General features: G+C 40.6%; 1 protein-coding gene and 1 long non-coding RNA gene across 2 annotated transcripts; one reads left to right on the top strand and one right to left on the bottom strand.

Annotated features, from left to right (window-relative positions):
- Positions 1-97: 97 nt before the first annotated feature.
- On the bottom strand, positions 98-18,801 carry LTA4H (leukotriene A4 hydrolase; the record flags this gene model as incomplete). Its single annotated transcript, XM_083462922.1, has 19 exons — positions 98-547; positions 709-813; positions 1,463-1,545; positions 2,427-2,522; positions 3,252-3,306; positions 3,979-4,049; positions 4,697-4,800; positions 4,891-5,035; positions 5,515-5,626; positions 5,744-5,814; positions 8,340-8,363; positions 8,923-9,063; positions 9,789-9,861; positions 10,705-10,757; positions 10,922-11,026; positions 14,770-14,838; positions 16,213-16,333; positions 16,880-17,010; positions 18,649-18,801. 19 exons carry the CDS (start codon positions 18,799-18,801, stop codon positions 403-405), a joined length of 1,857 nt encoding a protein of 618 aa, XP_083319048.1. The 3' UTR covers positions 98-402.
- Positions 18,802-18,987: 186 nt separating this feature from the next.
- On the top strand, positions 18,988-20,195 carry LOC310687624. Its single transcript, XR_014516493.1, has 2 exons — positions 18,988-19,111; positions 20,035-20,195. It is a non-coding gene; the product is annotated as an uncharacterized lncRNA (long non-coding RNA).
- Positions 20,196-20,435: the final 240 nt, after the last annotated feature.

The following is a 20,435-nucleotide window of genomic DNA, read 5'->3' as shown; positions in this document are numbered from 1 at the left end:
CTGCAACCCCAGAGTCGGCTACGACTGGACCTAATGGTCAGGAATCCCTTTACCTTTACTCTGTATACTGGAGACAATTAAATATACGGAAAGACAATTTGATTTATCATAAAAGATTTATTGCTTCAAATAAAGCAGTACATGTAGCAAAACTATGAATGCTACTTGTGGTGAAGTGCCCAATGCAGTGTCAAAATATATCTTATTTTCCCCCGGTTTTGCAGAATTTTAAATGAGGCACAAGATTGAGATGCCAGCATGAATAATCAGGGGTGGGGGCAGGGGGGCGCTTATTGATTCAGCATCAGAACAGAAAGCTAGTTCAGTAATCAAACATGCAAGTTACAATGATTCTTTTTCACGGAGGGAGTGGGGAGAAGAAACTCTTATCGGAGTTTATCCTTAGGTCTGCAAAGGTTGGGCTGTTTGTCCGTCGAGTCCCAGGTCTTTGGTTACCAACATGGCAGTCACTGGATGCATGGAAGCCTTGTGCTGGTGGAAAGCGCTGACAGCTTGAGCACGGGATTTGTCAAATTTATAGAGGTCCCTGAAATAGACGCCACAAAATAAATTTTAAACGACTTTTTAAAAAATCAAGACAAGCACCATTTATCTTTGAAGAACTGCTTTGTACATATTTAACATGTAAGATGCAGAGAACTTCCTATATTGAACACCACTGCCTGCCTGCTTAGGTAATTGTCTTACTTAAACAAAGGACGAGTGAATTTCATTCTGCCTTGTTCTGTAGCCATCTTCAGGGCCAAAGGAATGGCATCCTCCCAGTTGGCTTGAATGCAGAGGCGCAGCCATCTGAAAAGCAGAATTAGCCTTAGTTAGCTAAATCAAGATCAAGAAAATCCAAGTTTAACAACAAGCAGTCTCCAAAGAGTTGGGACTAGGACCGGGGATACTTTGGGACAGTCACTGTCACAGTCTAATCTACCTCACAGGGATTCTGTGAAGACCAAACCATTTATACCACCCTTTGCTCTTTGAAGGAAATGTGGGGTGTAAGTAATAATCTTTAAATTTATATATATTTAAAATGCTTGCATAGTTTATTCTGCAAGCTCCCTCGGCTTTGGATCTCGAATTTGGATCTCGAATTTGGATCTCATTGGCAAGATGTTAGGGCCCCACAAACCACATGCTTGCATGTATCTCTAAATAAACAGGTAAGTTTAGAACTTTGCAACCAGCTGTTCCTGGCTGGACAGTATTCAAAACTACTTTCAGGGATCTATACCAGGGACGAACAGGATTATTTGTTTTCACAGTTGTTTTACAACCTCAGGTATGAATGTGCACACACATCACTGCTCAGTTCTATGTACTTGTGCTTTCATTTATATTTTACATATAACAGGCAATTCGACTGCAGATTTAATAAAAGTTACTACTATATAGTATCGATCCATTACATTCGTAAAATTTCAGAATATTCCTACATTTTACAAACCTGAATCTAATTTCAGAGTTGTTCACAGCATTGAAGTCATAAACTTCCTGCATTCGCCTTACATGGCTCACTGGAAGGGGATTCTAAAAATATAAAACAAGGGGTACAAAGAAAAGCAACATCAAGTCATCAGCTCTTCACTTCTAAATAATTGTGCCAGCTCTAGAGTTCACCCCTGAAGCAAGTAAGTCATTGCGCCCGCACAATAGGACCACATGTTTCTGAAATGACACAGACCAAAGTTGTAAGCAACAAAATGGCGCTCATTCTGCAGTCTGCTGCCAAAGTGCATGCATACTGTTCAGGGTGGTCAGAACAGTAGGACAAGATACCAACATCCCACAGTGGTTCTACAATTCTATATAAGCACAGCAATAAGTTGGCAGTACAGTGGTACATCGGAAGTCAAATGGAATCCGTTCTGGAAGTCCTTTCAACTTCCAGAACGTTCAGAAACCAAGGCGTGGCTTCCAATTGGCTGCAGAAAGCTCCTGCAGCCAAGCAGAAGCCGTGTCAGACGTTTGGGTTCCAAAGAACATTTGCAAACCAGAACACTCACTTCCGGGTTTGCAGCGTTCGGGAGCCAAAACATTTGACTCGCAAGGCATTCGTGAACCAAGGTACGACTAAGACTTAGACTAAGGTACAACTAAGACTAAGACTTAGTCTCTTATCTACTAAGATGACAAGATCTAACAGTCATTGGAAGAGAGAAATGAACATGCCATGACTAATAACTGGACCCCTTCATCTGCCCCAGCTGCAACAAAACACGCCTCTCCTGCATCTGTCTCTATAGCCACAACAGGAACTGAAACCTTCCAACAGCACTCCTCCATTGTCTCTCAAGACAAACGGATGCCAACCTCCCCTAAATTTCACTCTACAAACTTGGAAACGCAACAAGATGGTGCCACAAACGTTTATCCTGAAAGGTAAAAAAAACCCTTTTGCCTGTATTTACCTCCAGCAGCAGTAGTGCAAGAAACTCAATAAGCTGGTGTGAAGACAACTCTTTTATATCAGCTGAGCTGAAGGAGCCAAGATCGTTTTCCGTGGCCTATAAGACAAGCAGAATTAGGAGGAAATTGGAGAAGCAGGCCTTTAAGAAATTACAGGGGGATATTGTCTTTGATTCTAAACACCAGCAGTTAAGATTTGAATTTAATTTGTTTAGAAAACCTCATTTGGATACATAAAAGTCAAAAGAATAACTCAAGGGCTCTGGATTCTTTTCTCTTGGGAGGAATGCTATCTGCATGGAATCCTTATGAATTACAGTGACCTTTCAGCTAATGTGTCAGTAGATGCCCAGATGGGCACAAGTGGATCAAATCAGCCCAACCCACCTCTATCTATGCCCCGATCCATAATCAAATCATGAATAAAGTACTGTATTATGACTAACTTGTTCTTAAAACAGCACCAGACTAGAGAGGCAGGCTGAGACAGCAGCCACGACCCTGAAGGAAGATTCAGAAAATGCCTTAGCTTTTGAGCAATAGCCCCTTCTCTTTATCTGATCTGCCCAGCCTCCAACACCCTATCTCCCCCTATACCACATTTACTGCCTCTAATGTAAGAGAAGTTTGCAAGCTCATGTAAAAAAAATATGAAGTCTGAAGTTAAATAAAAAATTCAATAAAATCTGAAGTTTGCCTCAATTATAAATTGACTTTACTAAATTCTACATTGCATTGAATCCCCAGTTATGCATGTTGAAAGACAATGCAAAATACAACACTTACAATAATGCACTCAACATATGTTTAACACGACATTAACTCACTTTGACCCATCTTTGACTCAAGGCAACACAAGCATTTGACAGTGTTGAATCGTACCTGGTGAAGACATAAAAATGAGTGTCTTGTTTAGAAAATGTTTGTATCTTGAATATACCCAGAACACATACATTTGTATCTACAGCACATATCCAAATTCTATCTTGCCAGCTGCTACAATATAGTTTATGAGCAGCTCTCTTTTATACTCCTCACTGATCACATCTGGCTTTGAAGAAATAGAATAGACTATATTACTGTTACAACCAACAGTAGAAAATGGAAAATGAAGTCTAAAGGGACATTTTATAGAGCAGACACATTTAGAAATTGGCATAACCAAAATTGTGCAGGTGTTTGAGGAATATTTTTTATTATTGAAAGAGACATGCTTATGTTGCATTTAGATCATTGGCTATAGTCATACTTAAAACATTTCTTACCCCAGTCCAAAAGGATCAAATCAAGTTAAGGAATATACATATATATAATTGACCATAAATAAAAAAAAATAAAAATAGGAAAAGTGATTACATTAAGGATCTAATATAATCAAGGATATATTTTTATTATATAATTGAATATTAAATTCTAATAAATTCAGCTATATAAATAGCTCTAATTATATATTTAATTTAAATTATATTATAATTAAATAAACATGACTATTATTATACAGAGGTGCTCTTTCAAAACAAATAGAAATGTTACAGAAAAAGATTATGTGCTTACGTTGGTTTTACTGGAGGCATGCCAGGAGTGTTCATCCATGCATTCCAGTCAACTTTGTTAAGAAGGTCAACCTAAAATGAACAGACCAACAAATTACCCAAAATCTTGGAAGTGTTTTATTTCTTTGAAACTCATATTGATTCCAATATTTTTGAAGATTTGTTTTTAACTGTTCATTGATAATTTTAATGGGAATCACATATACAATGAAATGATTTGACTAACTTGAATTAGGAAATCTGAGGTTTCTTCTACTCTTTTCATGCTTAATTCCATATAACAGTGTAATGTGTGGTTCTACCAGCATTTTGCCACACTGATGACACAGCAAAGATGGCATAATTGAGAAGGCCTTATGAAACTGAAAGCTACAGACTTCAGAAGACTAAGTCCTCAAAAAATCATTCAGCAAAGTGGATTTTTGGGGAGGTGGGGAGAATGACTCATTGTCAGATTAAACTTTTCAATTAACACTGTTGTTGCATGATAAACACAAGTAAGCAGGCAGCTAATCAGGAGAGGTACACATATCTCTGCAATATGGGAACTTCTAGGAGAGAGGGGTACCTGCAGTACAAGTTTTTTCTAGATGGAAGTTTACTTTCCTATGACACTATAACTCTTGCTGACATTTGTTGCATAGCCAAAGGGATCGGAGGCTGGCTGCTCTTGATGGGGTTACACTCCAGCATCTTGAATTGGAAGATTAGCACCTAACCTTGTCCTTGAAGTAGGAGTACAGGAAATTCTTCCAGTCTTCCGTGTCTATGCTCTTGTATGCAAACTGCTGGATGTATGCCCTCAAGAAGCCAATGAAGACATCTGGGAACATATAAGATGCATTAACCAGAAATAAAGTGCTGCAACAGGGGGAAAAAAGCCACACATATTTAAAAGCAAATTAACCAATACCTGGCCCTCCAAGAAGCTGTTCTAGATAAAGTAGTAAAGCAGAGCCTTTCTCATACGGAACAGAAGAATATGCAACATCAGGATCTACTTCTTTCAAATTAGGGATCAGGTGAGTCACAGGGTTTGTGCTTCCAAGGGTGTTAATCTAGAAAGAGACACATATTGCTGGAAACTGATGTGCTTGTAAGTTGTAACAGAACTCTACCTGCCAGCAACCAGATTGCTGAACTTCCTCCCAAAAGAAGTCTGATTGTTCCTCTTGTGTGTTTTCTGAGGGTAACAAAGTATTTGTATCCTAATTCATCTCCTGCACTGGAATGTATTTTAAAACTTACCCATTGATTTTATGCCATGCTTATACTGCTGCTTTGTTATTTAATTGATATACTGTTTATTTCTCTCCAATTTTTTACTGAAGTTGTGCTTGTTAATCTGGAAGCTGCCCTAGAGGCCAAAAGGCAGAATAGAACTTTTCTAAAGATAATTACAGCAATATAGAGCAGAAATTAATTCTAGCTGCAATACCAGATAAAATAAATTTGCTCTTAATTTTACATGTGCCCAGTGTTTCTGAAGAAAAGTTATGTGTAAGTTACTCTTCAAATCAACCAGAAAAGCACTCACTGTGTTCTGCAATTCTCTCCAGCCTCCCTGAGCTTGGAAATGCCTGAACTGCTCACCGAAGAGCCGGCCACCGATCCTGCGTTCCAAGTAAACTGTGTGTCCTTCGTTTAGCCTGAAACACCAAGCGCACAAGTCATTATTTCTGTAAATTAGAGAAATCTTTTAATGAGTTAAACGCACACCAAAAGAAAAGCCAAGTACGCCTTAAAAGCACATGGATTTCACTTACCAAAAATGCTCCCAGGTCTTGTTTGTTACCAAATTCCCAGTCCAGCTATGAGAAATTTCATGGGCGATAACCTGAAATGTATAGAAGTGGCATAAGCACATAGCGGTCTCTTTTGTCACAAACACACATATCCATAACAGAAAGCAGGGTGCCACTTAGGTGCCAAAGATGCCCTAAACTGGCCCCATGCAGACATGGCAATAACCATGCAGCAGTTGCTTCTATTTTCATAGAGGCACTTGGGTTATCCACTGAAATTAATCAATTTCCAAAATGAAAATACTGTTGAATTTGTTACACATTTTAGTGGCATCTAACCTAAAATTGTTAAATTTGTTTGGTTTCAGCTTTATTATGGTTTCAATAGAGAAGCCTTTTTATTTTTTAAAAAATGGGGGAGCACCAGCAACTCCATGATCCTAAATACATTTTTTGGGCTTTCTCACACGCAGAAGAGGGTCAAAAAACAACTTACAACATAAAAATAAAACCACACTTGTTCCAAGAAAGGCAGGTTTAATGTACAATATCCCAGTGAGGTTCCACAGATCTGGTTTCCAGATCACCAGCAACCTCCACTCCAGCGGCTACTACCACTGCTGTTATTGTTGTCTTTTTAATTCACCATAATTTGTTGTCTTTTTTAATTCACGCAATGTTTTGAGAACAGTTGGTCTAAGTGTTAACTGAGCAGACTGTATTGTGCTGAACTCTATAAAGCTGCAACATTTTCAGTTTCTTAATATTGAAGTTTAAAAACTTACAAGACAAGTAAACAGTGAGAAATAGGTGATCTGCAATGTTAGTCAAATTCTAAAATAAATTTCTTTTTTTAAAAAAAATAATATTTATTGATAATTTCAGAATTACAGAAAGAAAAAAAGAAAAAACAACACTACAATACATAAAAAGAAGAAAAAACGCAAAACATAAAAACCAATACAATACAATAAAAAAATATATATAAAAGAAGGGGGGGAAAGGCACAAATCCCATATAACTTCCATTTGCTTGTTTCGTTGACCTCCTTGCACCTCCCTTTTTGTATTCTAGTTTAGTTAGTTATTTCAGCAAATTCTTTCCATCTTTCTCTATTTTTATTAAATAATTTATCTTAACAATTTAACCTATTAACTCGACAGATCCTTTCCATCTTTCCCCATATTCTGTTATTCAAATTACCTTAATTTATTTAACCTTATCTTACCATAAAATACCTTAAAGCTTGAAACTTAATACTCAGTTATACATAACCCCTGATATCATTTCTGCTAGTGTCATATAGTTTCATTCCAACATTTTCCCTAATATTCATTAATTTTAGGCTAATTCCCTAAATAAAAAGTTTTCTTTATAAATTTTCTTCCAATCTTCATCCAACGTCTCTTCTTCCTGGTCTCGGGTCGTGTCAGTCCTTACTGTCCATTCCATCTAGTCCATCAACCTGGAAGCCTTATGTCCGAGGCCCTTAAGTCTCTTCCATGCCCCTTCTGCAGATCTTCTTCTTCATGTTTATACCTGCACTTTTCCTTGTCTTTTGTTGGTCTCTTTCTTAATTTCTTTCCTTTCTCGTTGAGGGGTAGGTCTCTGTGGGGTTCCAACCCAAAGTTATCTCCGTCTCCCTTCATCAAATCAGCCCATTCCCCACAGTCCCACTCCCGACAGTCATCAATATAATCCAAAAAATATTTACGAGCATATTTTGAAGTCTCTCCAAAATTAAAAGCCTCCTCAACTCCAGGCTCCTCCTGGCCCACTCCAACTTCAATCTTCAAGAACAACGGCTTATGCTCCTGGGGGCCTTGGGCCTCTCCATTTGTATTATTTGAGGTGCAACCGCAGCCTCCTCCATTATCTTCTGCACTTGCCCAATCAATACAGGCTCCTGAGTTGGACCCTGAATGGTTTCTGTATCACTATTCACTAATTGTCCACAGTTATTGGCCACAACAGTCATCAAATCCATTTTCTCATTCATCAAATCCATCTTCTCATGCATCTGTTCCAACAATGCACTTGTCTTGCATAGAGCAAGCACCAAAACTTCCTTCCAGCTCATATTTAGTCAAGGTCAAAAGGACTAATCCCACGATCTTAATTTCACAGCTGTGGCTGCAGCAACAATTTAGCAAGCTCCCTCTAGAGGAGACAATTTCTATTTGTATCCATCTTTTTAAGGCAAGTCCAACAAAGGAAAATTACTTTCATTTTTTCAGATATTTTGTTTCTTTAGAATGCAAAAGGCAACATTGGAATCAGTTTATTTCTCTTCTTTAGCTATCTGTCAAAGTATTCCATTCACAGTCAATGAACCTCTCCAACAATTTCTGTCTCTGACACCCCGTTCCCAGGTTAGAGACGATGGAAACTTATCTTTCTTCACTCCCTCTCCTGCAGGCGTTACACAAAATCCCCCCCCCTTTTCTCCAAATTCTAAAATAAATTTCATTCATTTCAGTGGGTCTGCGTCTATTCCAAATATGATTACTGCTTAGAAAACATACATAGCATCTAATGTTTCAGGCACCTTGTTTAGATTTCAGGGGAAAAGAGCACCTTCAGTATAAATACTTGAGTACAGTGGACTTATACTTACATTGGATAATGATCTGTCACCAGCCTGCAGCAAACAGAGATCAAAAAGTTACCTCTCTAATCCATGTCAGATGAAAGCTTAATATAGTATCATTTCCCAATTCAGGCTACCGTATTTTTCGCACCATAGGGTGCACCGTACCATAGGGCACACCTAGTTTTTAGACTGGGAAATCAATAAAAAAAATCTTTCCCCCCCAGCCCCAAAGAGCAGCGTACAGGCTGCGCACAACCTCTCCCTGCCGGAGGGGTTGCGCGCGGCTATGGAACAAGCCAAGGCAGTGAGCGGGATGGATCCCACTGGCTGCTTTGGCTTCCTCTTTAGCCCTACACAATCTCTCCCTGCCGGGAGAGGCTGCGTGGAGCTAAAGAAGCCATAGCCCCGTGCAGCCTCTCCCTGCCGGAGGGGTTGCGCGCGGCTATGGCACAAGCCTGCATTCGCTCCATAGGATGCGAATACGGTACGTTAAGGTCACTTAGCAAAATGAAAGCCACCATGCAAGTCCCAAATTCTAAATGGCTTTAATATGATGTCCTAAGGAAAGCTATGTAATGTAACCCATAAGAGAGGGAGACACACTTACCAGTAATGTGGGAGTCACAAAAGTGAGGCAGGGGTTCTCCATACCACCATATGGAAATGATGGTGGCAATACTAGCAAGTCATACTGACCCCATACATAAGGACCTGCTAGGTCTTCTGCAATTTTCAGCATGGCTTCTGTCTGAAAAAAAGAGGTCAGTAAACTAAAATTGGTTCTAATATATATACAGGTAATGCCCAATTAGTGAGATAAGATACATCACAGGCAGGATAGTAACTGACCTGTTCGTACAGAATGAATTTTACTCAGACAACAGAAACCAAGCCCCTCCTGACTTGAAATTCAGCAAGTCTGTAAAGTCATTATTAGTGGGGAAATAATACAAGTGGCTTCATATTTTAAGAAGTGGGAAAGAACTTACAAACCTGTCACAAATATGGCATTTTGAATTACAGTAATACAAACACAACTGTGATAGAGGTAGGATACAATCACTTTCAAGTCATCTTATATGCAGGTGAGAGTTGTGGAGCGATCCTCTGAGACTATCTTGAAGCTGAGGAATGCAGTCAGCTTAGTCAATTAGCTTTTAATGTTCAAACTTGCTATATGTTTGCTTTACATAGGGTCTTGGGAGAACACTCAAGTTTGCGTTACTTATGCAAAATGTACAGCCATCTAATGAATAATTAAGTACAGACAATGGCTATTTCGCACAGGGGCTCCATTCCCAGCCCCCACAAATGTCAACTAAGCCCTGCCCGTTCTGCCTTCTTCCAAGTCCAAAAGGACCTGTGCATCGGCAACTACGTGTAAATTAGACGTACCTAAAATGGTCACTGCCTCTACCAGCTATTCATCTTTTCACAATATACCAAAGTCATATAATCATAATTTTCACTAACCTCTGAAAATTCATATGCCGATTTGTCCACAAGCTCCTTTTCAGCCCACACCAAAGTTCTGGGGCCAATCTCTCTGAAGAACAAAATTCAGTCAGAAAAACCAGGAATACCATCTTGGATTTCCTGGCTGCTTATTTCTTAGCAAAAATTTCAATGCAGCTGTTTGTGGACATTTTAGTAGCTGGGGCAAGCGACTGGCTGTAAAAAGCATTATTGAAAGGGAATAGCGGATATGAACAGTTCCTTTAATTGCCTCTGGTTCCAAAGATTGGCGCAGACATAAGTCCATATCCTGGCCAAAGTTTGTGTATTAGGAGAAGGTGACAGGGCTTCACCAAACCCTTCAACTCTTTACCTTTTGCAAGCAAGTTCTCCCTGCCAGCCTTTGTCATACTTAGTCATGATATTCACACTCCTCTTTATTTAAGTATTCTGTAGCCCAACAATTGGAGTGACCTGGAAGGACTGGTGCAAAGATGCATTGCCCAAACAATGTGCATGTACCAGTCAGTTTCTGCACAACTGTCTTGCAACTTCTACTTCGTCCAGGAGCTCAACTATATTCTTCAGTGAGGAAGCAACAAAAGAAATACTGTCTAATTCTAGAAATCGCTTCCAAAACAGCCCGTTCTTACTGCATACAAAGTGATTAGAAAGGTAGAAAGTTGTCTTGCCTGTCCCAAGCTAGATTGAACTATAATATTCTGTTAGCAGCCAGTGTAGAACAACAGATGAAGTGTGCTTTCAGATTCCTGTTCAGATATGAATCCTACTGAATCATTTTTACCGTCCTCCAAAGTGATATTGTAGCAATATTGATAAATAGGCTGCAGCCTAGTCTTGAGAGAGGACAGGCTCAGGCAATTTCTACACTTTACAAATTGAGGAATTTCTGCAGTTATTGAGTAATACTCACCTGCTTTCCAAAGCACCAACAACTAAAGCAATCAGATAGCAGGGTATTGGAACCTAACCCCAAAGGAGAGAAAAATAATAGAAACAATAACAGTGCTCCATGTCACATATTTTGCACCTACAAGGCTGAAGCCAAAGTTATCCAATTGCTCCATGCAATGATGCATATCTGCATTATGTAACCAACCACTGTGAGCTGAAAGTGCATAATGGCTTACATTTTGTATGAAGCGGTATATCTTCCTTGTGCTTTCTTCTGGGTCAGGCAAGTCTCCATCTCTCTTGGCACTCATAAGTGCCACCAGTTCATTCGGAACCGATATCTAGTGAAGTACAAAAATACATTTGTTTTTATTTAATATGTTAACTATTTCACACCTTGCAGGCAATGATATCCTAGAATGGCAATTCTGTAGCAGTGCAGCTCAGAAATAATTCACTTCTCGCCTTACCTGAAAGCTCCCCTTATTTTCTGCCATGCTCACAGCTGGGTTTTTCAGAAGTGTTAAGTGACACATTCCCCGGTGTCATGACAAACATCAAGTTACTTGATCACAAGTAACACATGCCAATGTGCAATTTTGATCTTTTGGTTCCCTGTAACATACTGATCTCTTGGAGAGAATGAACAGTGACTGTTCCTGCAAAAAGACACCGATAAGACGTACACTTTGAGCAGTGCTGTGTGGACAGTAAAACACTTTCTGGCAGGTAAGAACTGTTGCAGGTCCTCTGTCCCAAATTAGATTGGAAATGTGACAGAGGATAAAAGGTTAAAACTGCCTCCCGTGGTCCTGGCCTGCTTTGTTTTCCCCATAAACTCTTAAAAAAAAAATAAAATAGCTGTGCAAGGGCTTAACAGCCCATAAGACAGAGGCCTGGGAACCTGCACCCAACATTGAGCAACTAACCACCAACATATCCCTCTCTAGAAGTAACCTCTGATGTGTTTTGCAATGCATAAAGAAAGATACTCTCAAGGAGAACATGTGGATTTGATGTTAAAATGTTGAGTCAGCTATGTTAATAATGCCACAACAGTTTCAACATTCTGGAGTTCTAAGTGCTGAAACTGCATTCTCACAACCTCCCTCTTCAGCTATTTAAGTGCTTATCATGACAAATCTGGCACAAATGATGCAAAACTTGTCACTCTGCCATCTGGTTATGGGTAATAAAGTGTCTGGGGCTGGTAAGCAAGAGATTCTGATTTCCAATAAGCTTAACTTTATATCCATCTGTTTCTTACGGCATTCTTTATAGGCAAGGGTAAATTATACCCTTGAATGTTTTAAGTGTGTTCTAAGGTGCAATTTACACAAACAGCAACACCGCAGCAACTTGAAAAGTTGCTGGGTTGAGGCTGCAGCATAGACAGTTTGCATGAGACTAGGTTGTAAAATGTTCTTTGCTTTATTTATTGGTAACATTTATTGCCCATCTTCTTCCACTACAGAATTCAAAGTGAAGCACATGGAATTTCCCAGTGATTTCCCAGCAGGCACTGGTCATGCCCAGGCCTCCTTGGGTTCAGCAGTGTGGCTGCAACATGTACCCTCAAGATCCTGCCTACACTTTTCTTCTTTCCTAACCTCCCCTCTTTTTCTTGGTAACAGTTTTATTCATTATCAGCGTTAAGCTTTTTAAAATGACTGCAGCATTGATATATCCATCTACCTTTGTTTACACTAGAGCATATGACATGCAACAATTACATAAAATTAAAATAAACAAACATTTCTGCATATAGTAACAAAGTTGTATCAAAGTGTATCTACCAAAATTATTGCAATAATTGCAGATATGAAATGATGTATAGTAACATGCATTTGTATTTTGTATCAATAACAATTAACATTTATAGGAATTTAAAGGAAGTGGGAAGGAAGGAGGAAGGAAGGGGAATTTTTTTTAAAAATGTACTTCGTGCATTCATCCTTAATCTTTTGATCCAGACTATGATATTTGCATGGATCTTTGAAAAACATGCCTGCTTTTCTCAGATTTTTCTTAAGACCAGATTGGGGAGATGTCATGTGGTCCAGTCTATACATGACTTGTCACCTGCCAGATCATCTTGTTTTCAGGCTTAGGAAAGCAATGAGTTCAAGGCTCCCCACGGCTCCTGCTGCTGAGGTGCAGGCTTTGGCAACTAATTTACATGAAACCTGTCTGTGGCCATTCTCTACCGATACATAATTATCCCACTGGTCCCTCCAGAAACCCTTGTCCAGGGCCCAGATCAGTCTGAGATGTTGGAAGATGCAGCCCCGTAACTGCTATCAGTGTGCCCATTCTTTTAGGGAAGAAGCTGTGGCTCAGTGAGAGAGAACATGCTTTATAATTTCAAGTCCAGTCCTTGAAATCTCCAGGCAGGACTGCGAGAGTCAGTCGTCTGAATGCTAGGAGAACCACCCCCAAGCCACACCCTCCTGAGCAACACCCCTGACCAGACTTTCTCTGCAACCTCCTCGACTGTTTTTGCCTTGCTGGAATGTGTCTTCAAACTCTGATAAAGCTTTCATGGATGGATGGATAGAGAGGGATGTAAAAGTATATGGGAACTAGCTTACTGTGCAAAGGTAACATTCACAATGTTGTTCTGCCCACTTTTGCCTCCAGCCCTGCCAATCACTAGCATGTGGCCACCGGAAGGTTGTCCAAACAGGAATGTGGCTATGGTCTGAAACTGGCTCCCCACCCCTGATGCAAGCGATACTGAGCTAGATGGACCCAAATTCCGAGACTGTGTGAACCAGCCAGCTTCATATGTTCCTAATTATCTGATGCAAATTTGCCATGCAAGTCTGATGATAAGCAAATAGATCAAGCTCTACCCAGCTTACTGAATGGCTCAGTTGTTCAAAGGACTTATGTCATGGCGCATAAGAACAATTTCAGAACAAAGTTTTCAAAGCCAGAGAGCTTGGCTTCCTTGGGCTGGGAAAACAAACATCTTCAAGCCTCCTTTATTTAGCAACATTTTCTTTAAGGGATTTCCCTGAAGATAGAAATTGGTTTTACTGTAAGCTTATAGTGGGAAAAAACCTCTTCTCAGCCAATTTACTTTAGCCGATTTGTTAAGATTCCTGTGTTATGAATCCTAAGCAGTTTCTGCCAAGTACTAGAACAGACAGCTTGACATGTGCTTGTTGGATTTAAACAGTCACTTTTATATACAAACATTTCTTCCACACTCACCCAAACCCAGGAGAGAGAAGCAGTCAAAGGAAAAAAATCCACTTGAAAGAAAAAAATTGAAGCTAGAAAGAGAAGCCACCATGGACAAAAGGCAGGAAAAGGGACGCACAAGACCAGCTGCTTCCAGAAGTCAATTTTCCTGCCTTTGGACACTAGATGGCAGGGTTTCTCACATGCTGGGCCATCCTCCATGGAACAAGGTATTTTATTTCTAACATAGCAAATTCAATCTGTCAAAACCTATCCCATGGCTCCCTCTTACAATGAAGGCTAACCAACTGGTTTTCTGCATATTCAAGAGTGGCTCCAGATCAAATAACTATCCTGGCTTCATAAGCCATGATTTATAGAAATGGACAAGTTTGATTAAGCAAGAATCTTACTGTTTGGTCTGTACAGGCGCACCATCTATGTGGGGCCATGGCGGCCAAGCCTCCCCAAGTTCTACAGCGGCCCTGCGCACACACACCATTGGGCGGCCACACGCCCTGCGACATGCGCAAGTGACATCAGCACCCGGGTCTGTACTAACACCTAGTTCTCCAAACCCCATCTATTTGTTGAAAGACAGTGACACCTTCCAGATAGAGCATGATAAGGCAACCAGCTGGAATCTTATAAAGTAGGAGACACTTAAATTTGTGCACCAAAGCTTTATGGACAAAATAACACAATCAGGTACCGGCAAAGAATGCAAGAGTTTTTCGCTATACATTTTCAGGTTTTTTTGTCTGCATGTTCACTTAAGTTGCATAGTTTGGTGGCAGGGTTTTAATGAATACCAGTGCACTGAGATTATGCATGACTGCTAAATAAGAGAGCCAAGTTTGCACCTGAGGGGTACAGAGCTTTCAGGTTCACCTACTTCTGCATAGTATGTTAGCTTCACTGAAGGAGTGTCCTGGCAGGGAAGAACAGCTCTGCAGTGTGTGGCCTAAAAAACAAAATGACACAGATTACAGGTTGCTATTCTTACAGGCAAATATAGTAATGCACAAGGAACACTTTTTTAATATTACATTTAAGTTTTGCACTACACTGCTACCATTAAAAACATAATACCCCCAAGTAACCACATCTAGGCACAATTTAATTAGGCTCATGTGCCTGCTTCAAATTCATATATACATTTCACATTCCCTAATGCAGTCCACCAATCAAATGCCCCTAAGTTTAGAAGGCAATTTGAAGTTTGAAAGGCAAGTGGACCAGATCACAAGCACATGTACTATTTGAGATTGCCTCACCACATTATAAACATTGCTTCAAAAATGTCATAACAGAGCACCCTCCAGAACTTTATACAACATACATGCTTCCAAGTAATCATAAAAAGGCAGTAACCAGTGATATGGGTTTTCTGCGGGGGAAACTGAACAGGAAATTTCCTAGACTTTTCCCCAAAAAAGTGTTATATCCAAAAATTCAGCAACTATCAAGCATTCCCCTCCCTACCATATCTGTTCCTGTGTAATTCTATGAGCAACTCTGAATTTACCTGGTAGCACACCCTACATCTGCTTCATCCTGCACCTAATGGACCGATCTAAAGCAAGCTCCTTATAGGAATGGTTCTACTAAGTTATTCTCATATCCCAGTACAAGGACTTTAGGAAATGGGTAAAGTTTTCTCCCTTTACTGCTCATCTCCAGAAGACCACAGGGAAAGTCTAGACAGCACCTCCATCATCAATTGACTTTGGTGGAAATTAAATGGTTTAATGTTCTAAGTATCAAAACGATTTCGTTTTGCAAATCTTGTTCAACACTATTATCAGCTTATTTCTGACCTTTGGTAAAGAATTACAACCCTATTAACAGTTGCACTTAGTATTATAGTTCATACAAATGTGTTGAACCATAAATGTCTGACATTTAGAAGATAGTACACAAGATTTGCAAGACACAATGACCCTGTTCTCTTAGCCACCAGGTCATAAAACTTCTTTTAAAGAATGTGCAATTTCTTGAGATATGCAAGAACCAGATCAGTTCCTCAGCTCCAATATAACTGAGGCCTTTTATGCCTTTGCACCCAGCCAATGTACCCACTATGCAATGGGGAGTTATCACACAATGGGATCCTGAGAGCCTTTACAGACTGCTACTCACTCCCCCAACACACTGTAAGATTGTATGATATATACCGGTACTTTAAGAGAGTCTGTGGCAGACAGTCTTGGCTCAAGTGATTTCAGTTGACAGGCACCGTTTGGTCAAGTGGAAGCAGTGCAGGATACACAAAACTATAAGTAACATGTGGGAAAAGGTTGCCCATAGCAGAGAAGGAAAACAATGGTTTGCTCACCTGAAACTGACTGAAGAGAAATGGGTGCCTTTTCCCCGATGTCTGCTCTGGCGTGAACCATTGGAGAGCTGAAGACCTTGGAGACGTTTCAAAAGTGATCTCTACAACCACATCTTGACCCCTGTGAATATTGGAATAGTGTGCATTTTTGAGAACAGGTCAGATGTGATACCTCCATCATCTTTGGAAAGTTCTAACTTTTAAATTTGTAACTGCAAATTTAGGGATAAAATTAGGCAGCCGTTTTCTTAAAATTTTAACAGCCAAGCAATTTAATTATCTTAATGAAGAGTATGTAGTGGGCAAATAATCTTCCATTCAAACAACTACAAAGTTGTTCGTGCTTGAGCAACAGTAGCCCCAACTCACAAATACATTGACTGGTATATATTAGAATTTCAGGACAATGAGTCATAACTACCTCAAGGAACAAGTCTTATCTGATTTTATAGCAAGAAAAATAGCAAGAAAAAACCTATACGGGCCCAAAGTAAGTATATTTTGCTAGACTCTTAAGCAAATTTCTGCAAGTCTGGCATCATGTCATATGCTACAATATTACACAAGCACAACTGCTAGTTTAGCATGACATGGCCTCTTAATCTAACACATTTTAAGATAAGATCATCAAGAGACCAGAAAAGGGGGATAAACTGAACACACATACTTTCCCAACTCAAAAGGTAGCGTGATTTCCAGCGGTGCTCCTTTGAAGCTATGACGTTCCCCAAGAACAAATTGTGCATCTTGCTTATTGACAACCACTTTGTGTATTGTTAGATCCTTTGTGTCCAAAACCTGTAAGTGAGTTCATGAGCTATTATTGACAAACACACTAATATATATTGAAAATTGAATCAATATACTCAATATTTTAAATTGCCAGTATAAATTCTATCTGTTCATAAATACCCAAAGAAATAGAGAAGCAGACATTTACAAAGGCTCAAAAATGTAGCCCAGCCTTTCCTTGCATGTTATTAACAGGCTTTTCCTCAGTCATGCAAAAGGATTATGTTGCCAAGACAAAGGGGACTGAGCAGCACTTGATTGCATTGCCCAGCTCAATTTTCAGAACAGTCGGTTCTATCAATCTCTAGGTGCTATATGAATACAAGACAAAGCTTGCAAAGCTTTATCTGCACAGCACAAACAATTACCGTATATGCTTCAGAGCTACACAACTGCAGCTATGTTGTGGCCAGTTTTCTACATCTGTTTTTAAGATGTAGGAAAACACAGTATCTAGAGTTAGCTGTATTTCACTTAAAATGTTCTGTTCATTCCACAACCTTAATTCTCTGTGCCTTCAAGTACTTACAAAGAACAGAAACTGGCATTGCTCCAAAGTACTAAACAGCTGACGAAACAAAGACACGTAGGATTTTTTTGGCCAGGTGTAACCCATTTCTGTGGCCAGGAGAGTCAACTTGAAGAAACTATTATAAATCATACATTTATTTACACAACAGCAGCACCAAGTAAAGTATATCAGTCCCTGAAGTGCATTAAGTATTTTTTGGATATTGTGTAATCATTAGGGACAATATCCCAGAAACTGACAGACTTCCCTTTACTGAGAAACTTGACTTGCATCTTTGTTTACAATTTAGAACATCCAGCGATCTCTCCAACTTCAAATCAACCGAAAGACTTTAGCAATCGCCGCCAGTTCTTTATCAAGGATTCGGCCACTTAAGTTTAGAGAGAGAGAGAAGCCCTTGAGGAACTTGCTTTTGCAAGCACCTACCATACCAGCATGACAAAGTAGAACTTCCAAGGAAACAAAATGCAAATGCTGCAGCCACGAGAGAAAGTCGCCAGCCTCAGAGCATCTGCTTAAGACAAACCAACTTGAAACAGAAGCCCAAGCCAACTTTGCGCACAATCCCTACGCCCGTTTCCTCCAATGCTGTGATTCCCAATGCGGGGCACATGCCCCACAGGGGGACAATTTGATTTTTAAGGGGGGCAATTTGGAAGCTTGTTTAGACCAAGTTAGTGGCCTTTAGGCTTCCTCCACGGGAACAGGAGTTCAATTATTGAATAATAAACTATATGTCACGGGGGGGGGGGAATCAGGATTTTAGATATACTTAGGAGGGGCATGGCCAAAAAAAAGGTTGGGAACCACTGCTCCAAAGGAAGCTCCGCTGGGTTCCTCCAAGATAAACGCGCCCACAGGTAGGAGGAGGAGGGAGAAAGAGATATTATCTTGGGACGAAGGAGGCGTCAAAGGAGAAGGTGTCACCCAGTAACTTTCCAGCCGGTGCGGCAGGTGCGGCTTCCCAGGGGTGCCTTCCGGTTCCCCCCCGTCGCCCTCCGTCCCACAGAGGGGCCTGCGCTCCTGCCGGCTCCACGACGGAGGGCGGCCGGTCCTCCGCTCTCCCTCCAGCCCTAGAGCCCCGCGCCCCGCCCGTCTAGGGAAGAAGTTACCAGTCGGCGCAGGCTGTCCCTCTCCGCCCTCACGGTGAGGGCCGCGGTCCCCCTCAGCGAGCGGCTGGCGAAGTCCACGCGGCAGCGCAGGTGGAGGTGGTGGGTGCGGCAGCAGCCGGGCGACGCGAAGGAGCTGGGGTCCGCCTCGGCCATGGCTGCGCTCTCGCCTTCACGCCAGCCGGCCCACGGCGCTTAAGAGCCGGCCTGCCGGCCACAGGCCCCTCCTCGTGAGGCGGGGTTAAGGGAAAGGGATTCTGGGAAAGATAGTTCTTTAGACGGGGAGAGCCTAAAGAAAATACGAAGGGAGGACTACCACTCCCACAATCCACTACGGGAAAACCTCGTTCAATGGCTTCTGTTTGGATGGGTCAGTTATCCTATGGCACGCCGCGAATTCTCCGGAGGAAGAATTTAAATTGACGGAGGAAGAGGTTTGATCAAGTGGTTCCTCGTTAGTATAGTGGTGAGTATCCCCGCCTGTCACGCGGGAGACCGGGGTTCGATTCCCCGACGGGGAGGTGCTATGTTTTTTTCCTTCCTTTCCTGTCTATACTGTATATATAATACAGTATACAGCAACTATTTCGAACATGTACAATTCACCTACTGGTTTATTAATACTTGTCTCTGCTTGTAGAGTAAGTGCCCACGGCTTTGCACTCGCAATGCTTACAGCAATGGCTAATGATATTAAGCTGAAAAGCAGCTTTTTACTAGAAGTTCATTATTCATACCTCAAGGGATTACAGGAAACCTAGGGTGGCATCATTAAATGAATTCATATTTTAGATTGAGATTTAGTGCTAGCGCATTTTACTTGATTAAAGAAGTGCCATCCTGTTTCATCAGGGATGGGGGAATTTTGCAAGACTGCTGTGTTTTCAAAATTTATAATTATGACCGGTGATGAAAATTAATTGTGGACTATTAATTATGAATAGTGTTCACAATCGTGGCAAATGGATAGTTGATTCCAACTGTCCACTTGGACTGTGTGGCTCACCTGTTGGAGTGGCTTGGGATGGAACTTGAATGTAGAAAGGAACTCTTCTTCCGTTAATAATAATAATAATAATTCATAATTTTATTATTTATACCCCACCCATCTGGCTGGGTTTCACCAGCCACTCTGTGCAGCTTACAACATATCTAAAAACATCAACCCTTATAATTTTTCCTAAAACCATTGATTGTTAGTACATACAGAGATTGCATGTGCCCAGCTCATAGATAACCACATGGATCTTTGGATCAGGTCTGCTTGTTTTAAAAAATTGTATTCATTTGTTTCTTAAGGAAAGGTTCTACACTTGATCTTAGCCACAAATTACAAATATAAACAACCCAAAAAAAAAGACAAACTAGTCTATTCTTTTATCTGTATAGGTACATCTGTGCGCAGGTCTGAAAATCCATGTTATACTGGAGTCCTCAGCACAGAAGAAAACTCGAGGCAGCCAGATTGAGATGTAGGGCACTGAAAATTGATATGTGGTGCTTTTGGCTTTCTTGTGTAAGAAATAAAATGATGCCACACACACACAAAATTCTGGTAAAGAGTTAAGTCTGGTGTGTTTTTTTTTTACTTTGGGTAATTTTTGTATCATTTTGTAACATTTCCCCAGTAGGGCAGTAATATAAAGGTTATCATACAACCTGTCAATAGAATGCTCTCTCTGTCATGTGTTCATTTCATTGGTTATTTATGCCTCTCTGAAGTGAAGTCACTGTGGGGAAGGAGGGCCCGGATATGGGCATCTGATTCTCTTCCTGGGTGTTGGGTACTG

The sequence above is a fragment of the Podarcis liolepis genome, assembly GCF_965112155.1.
Source record: "Podarcis liolepis genome assembly, chromosome: 10".
Taxonomy (NCBI): Eukaryota; Metazoa; Chordata; class Lepidosauria; order Squamata; family Lacertidae; genus Podarcis; species Podarcis liolepis.
The sequence above is the reverse complement of the archived record's forward strand: the minus strand, read 5'-3'. Positions and strand labels throughout refer to the sequence as shown.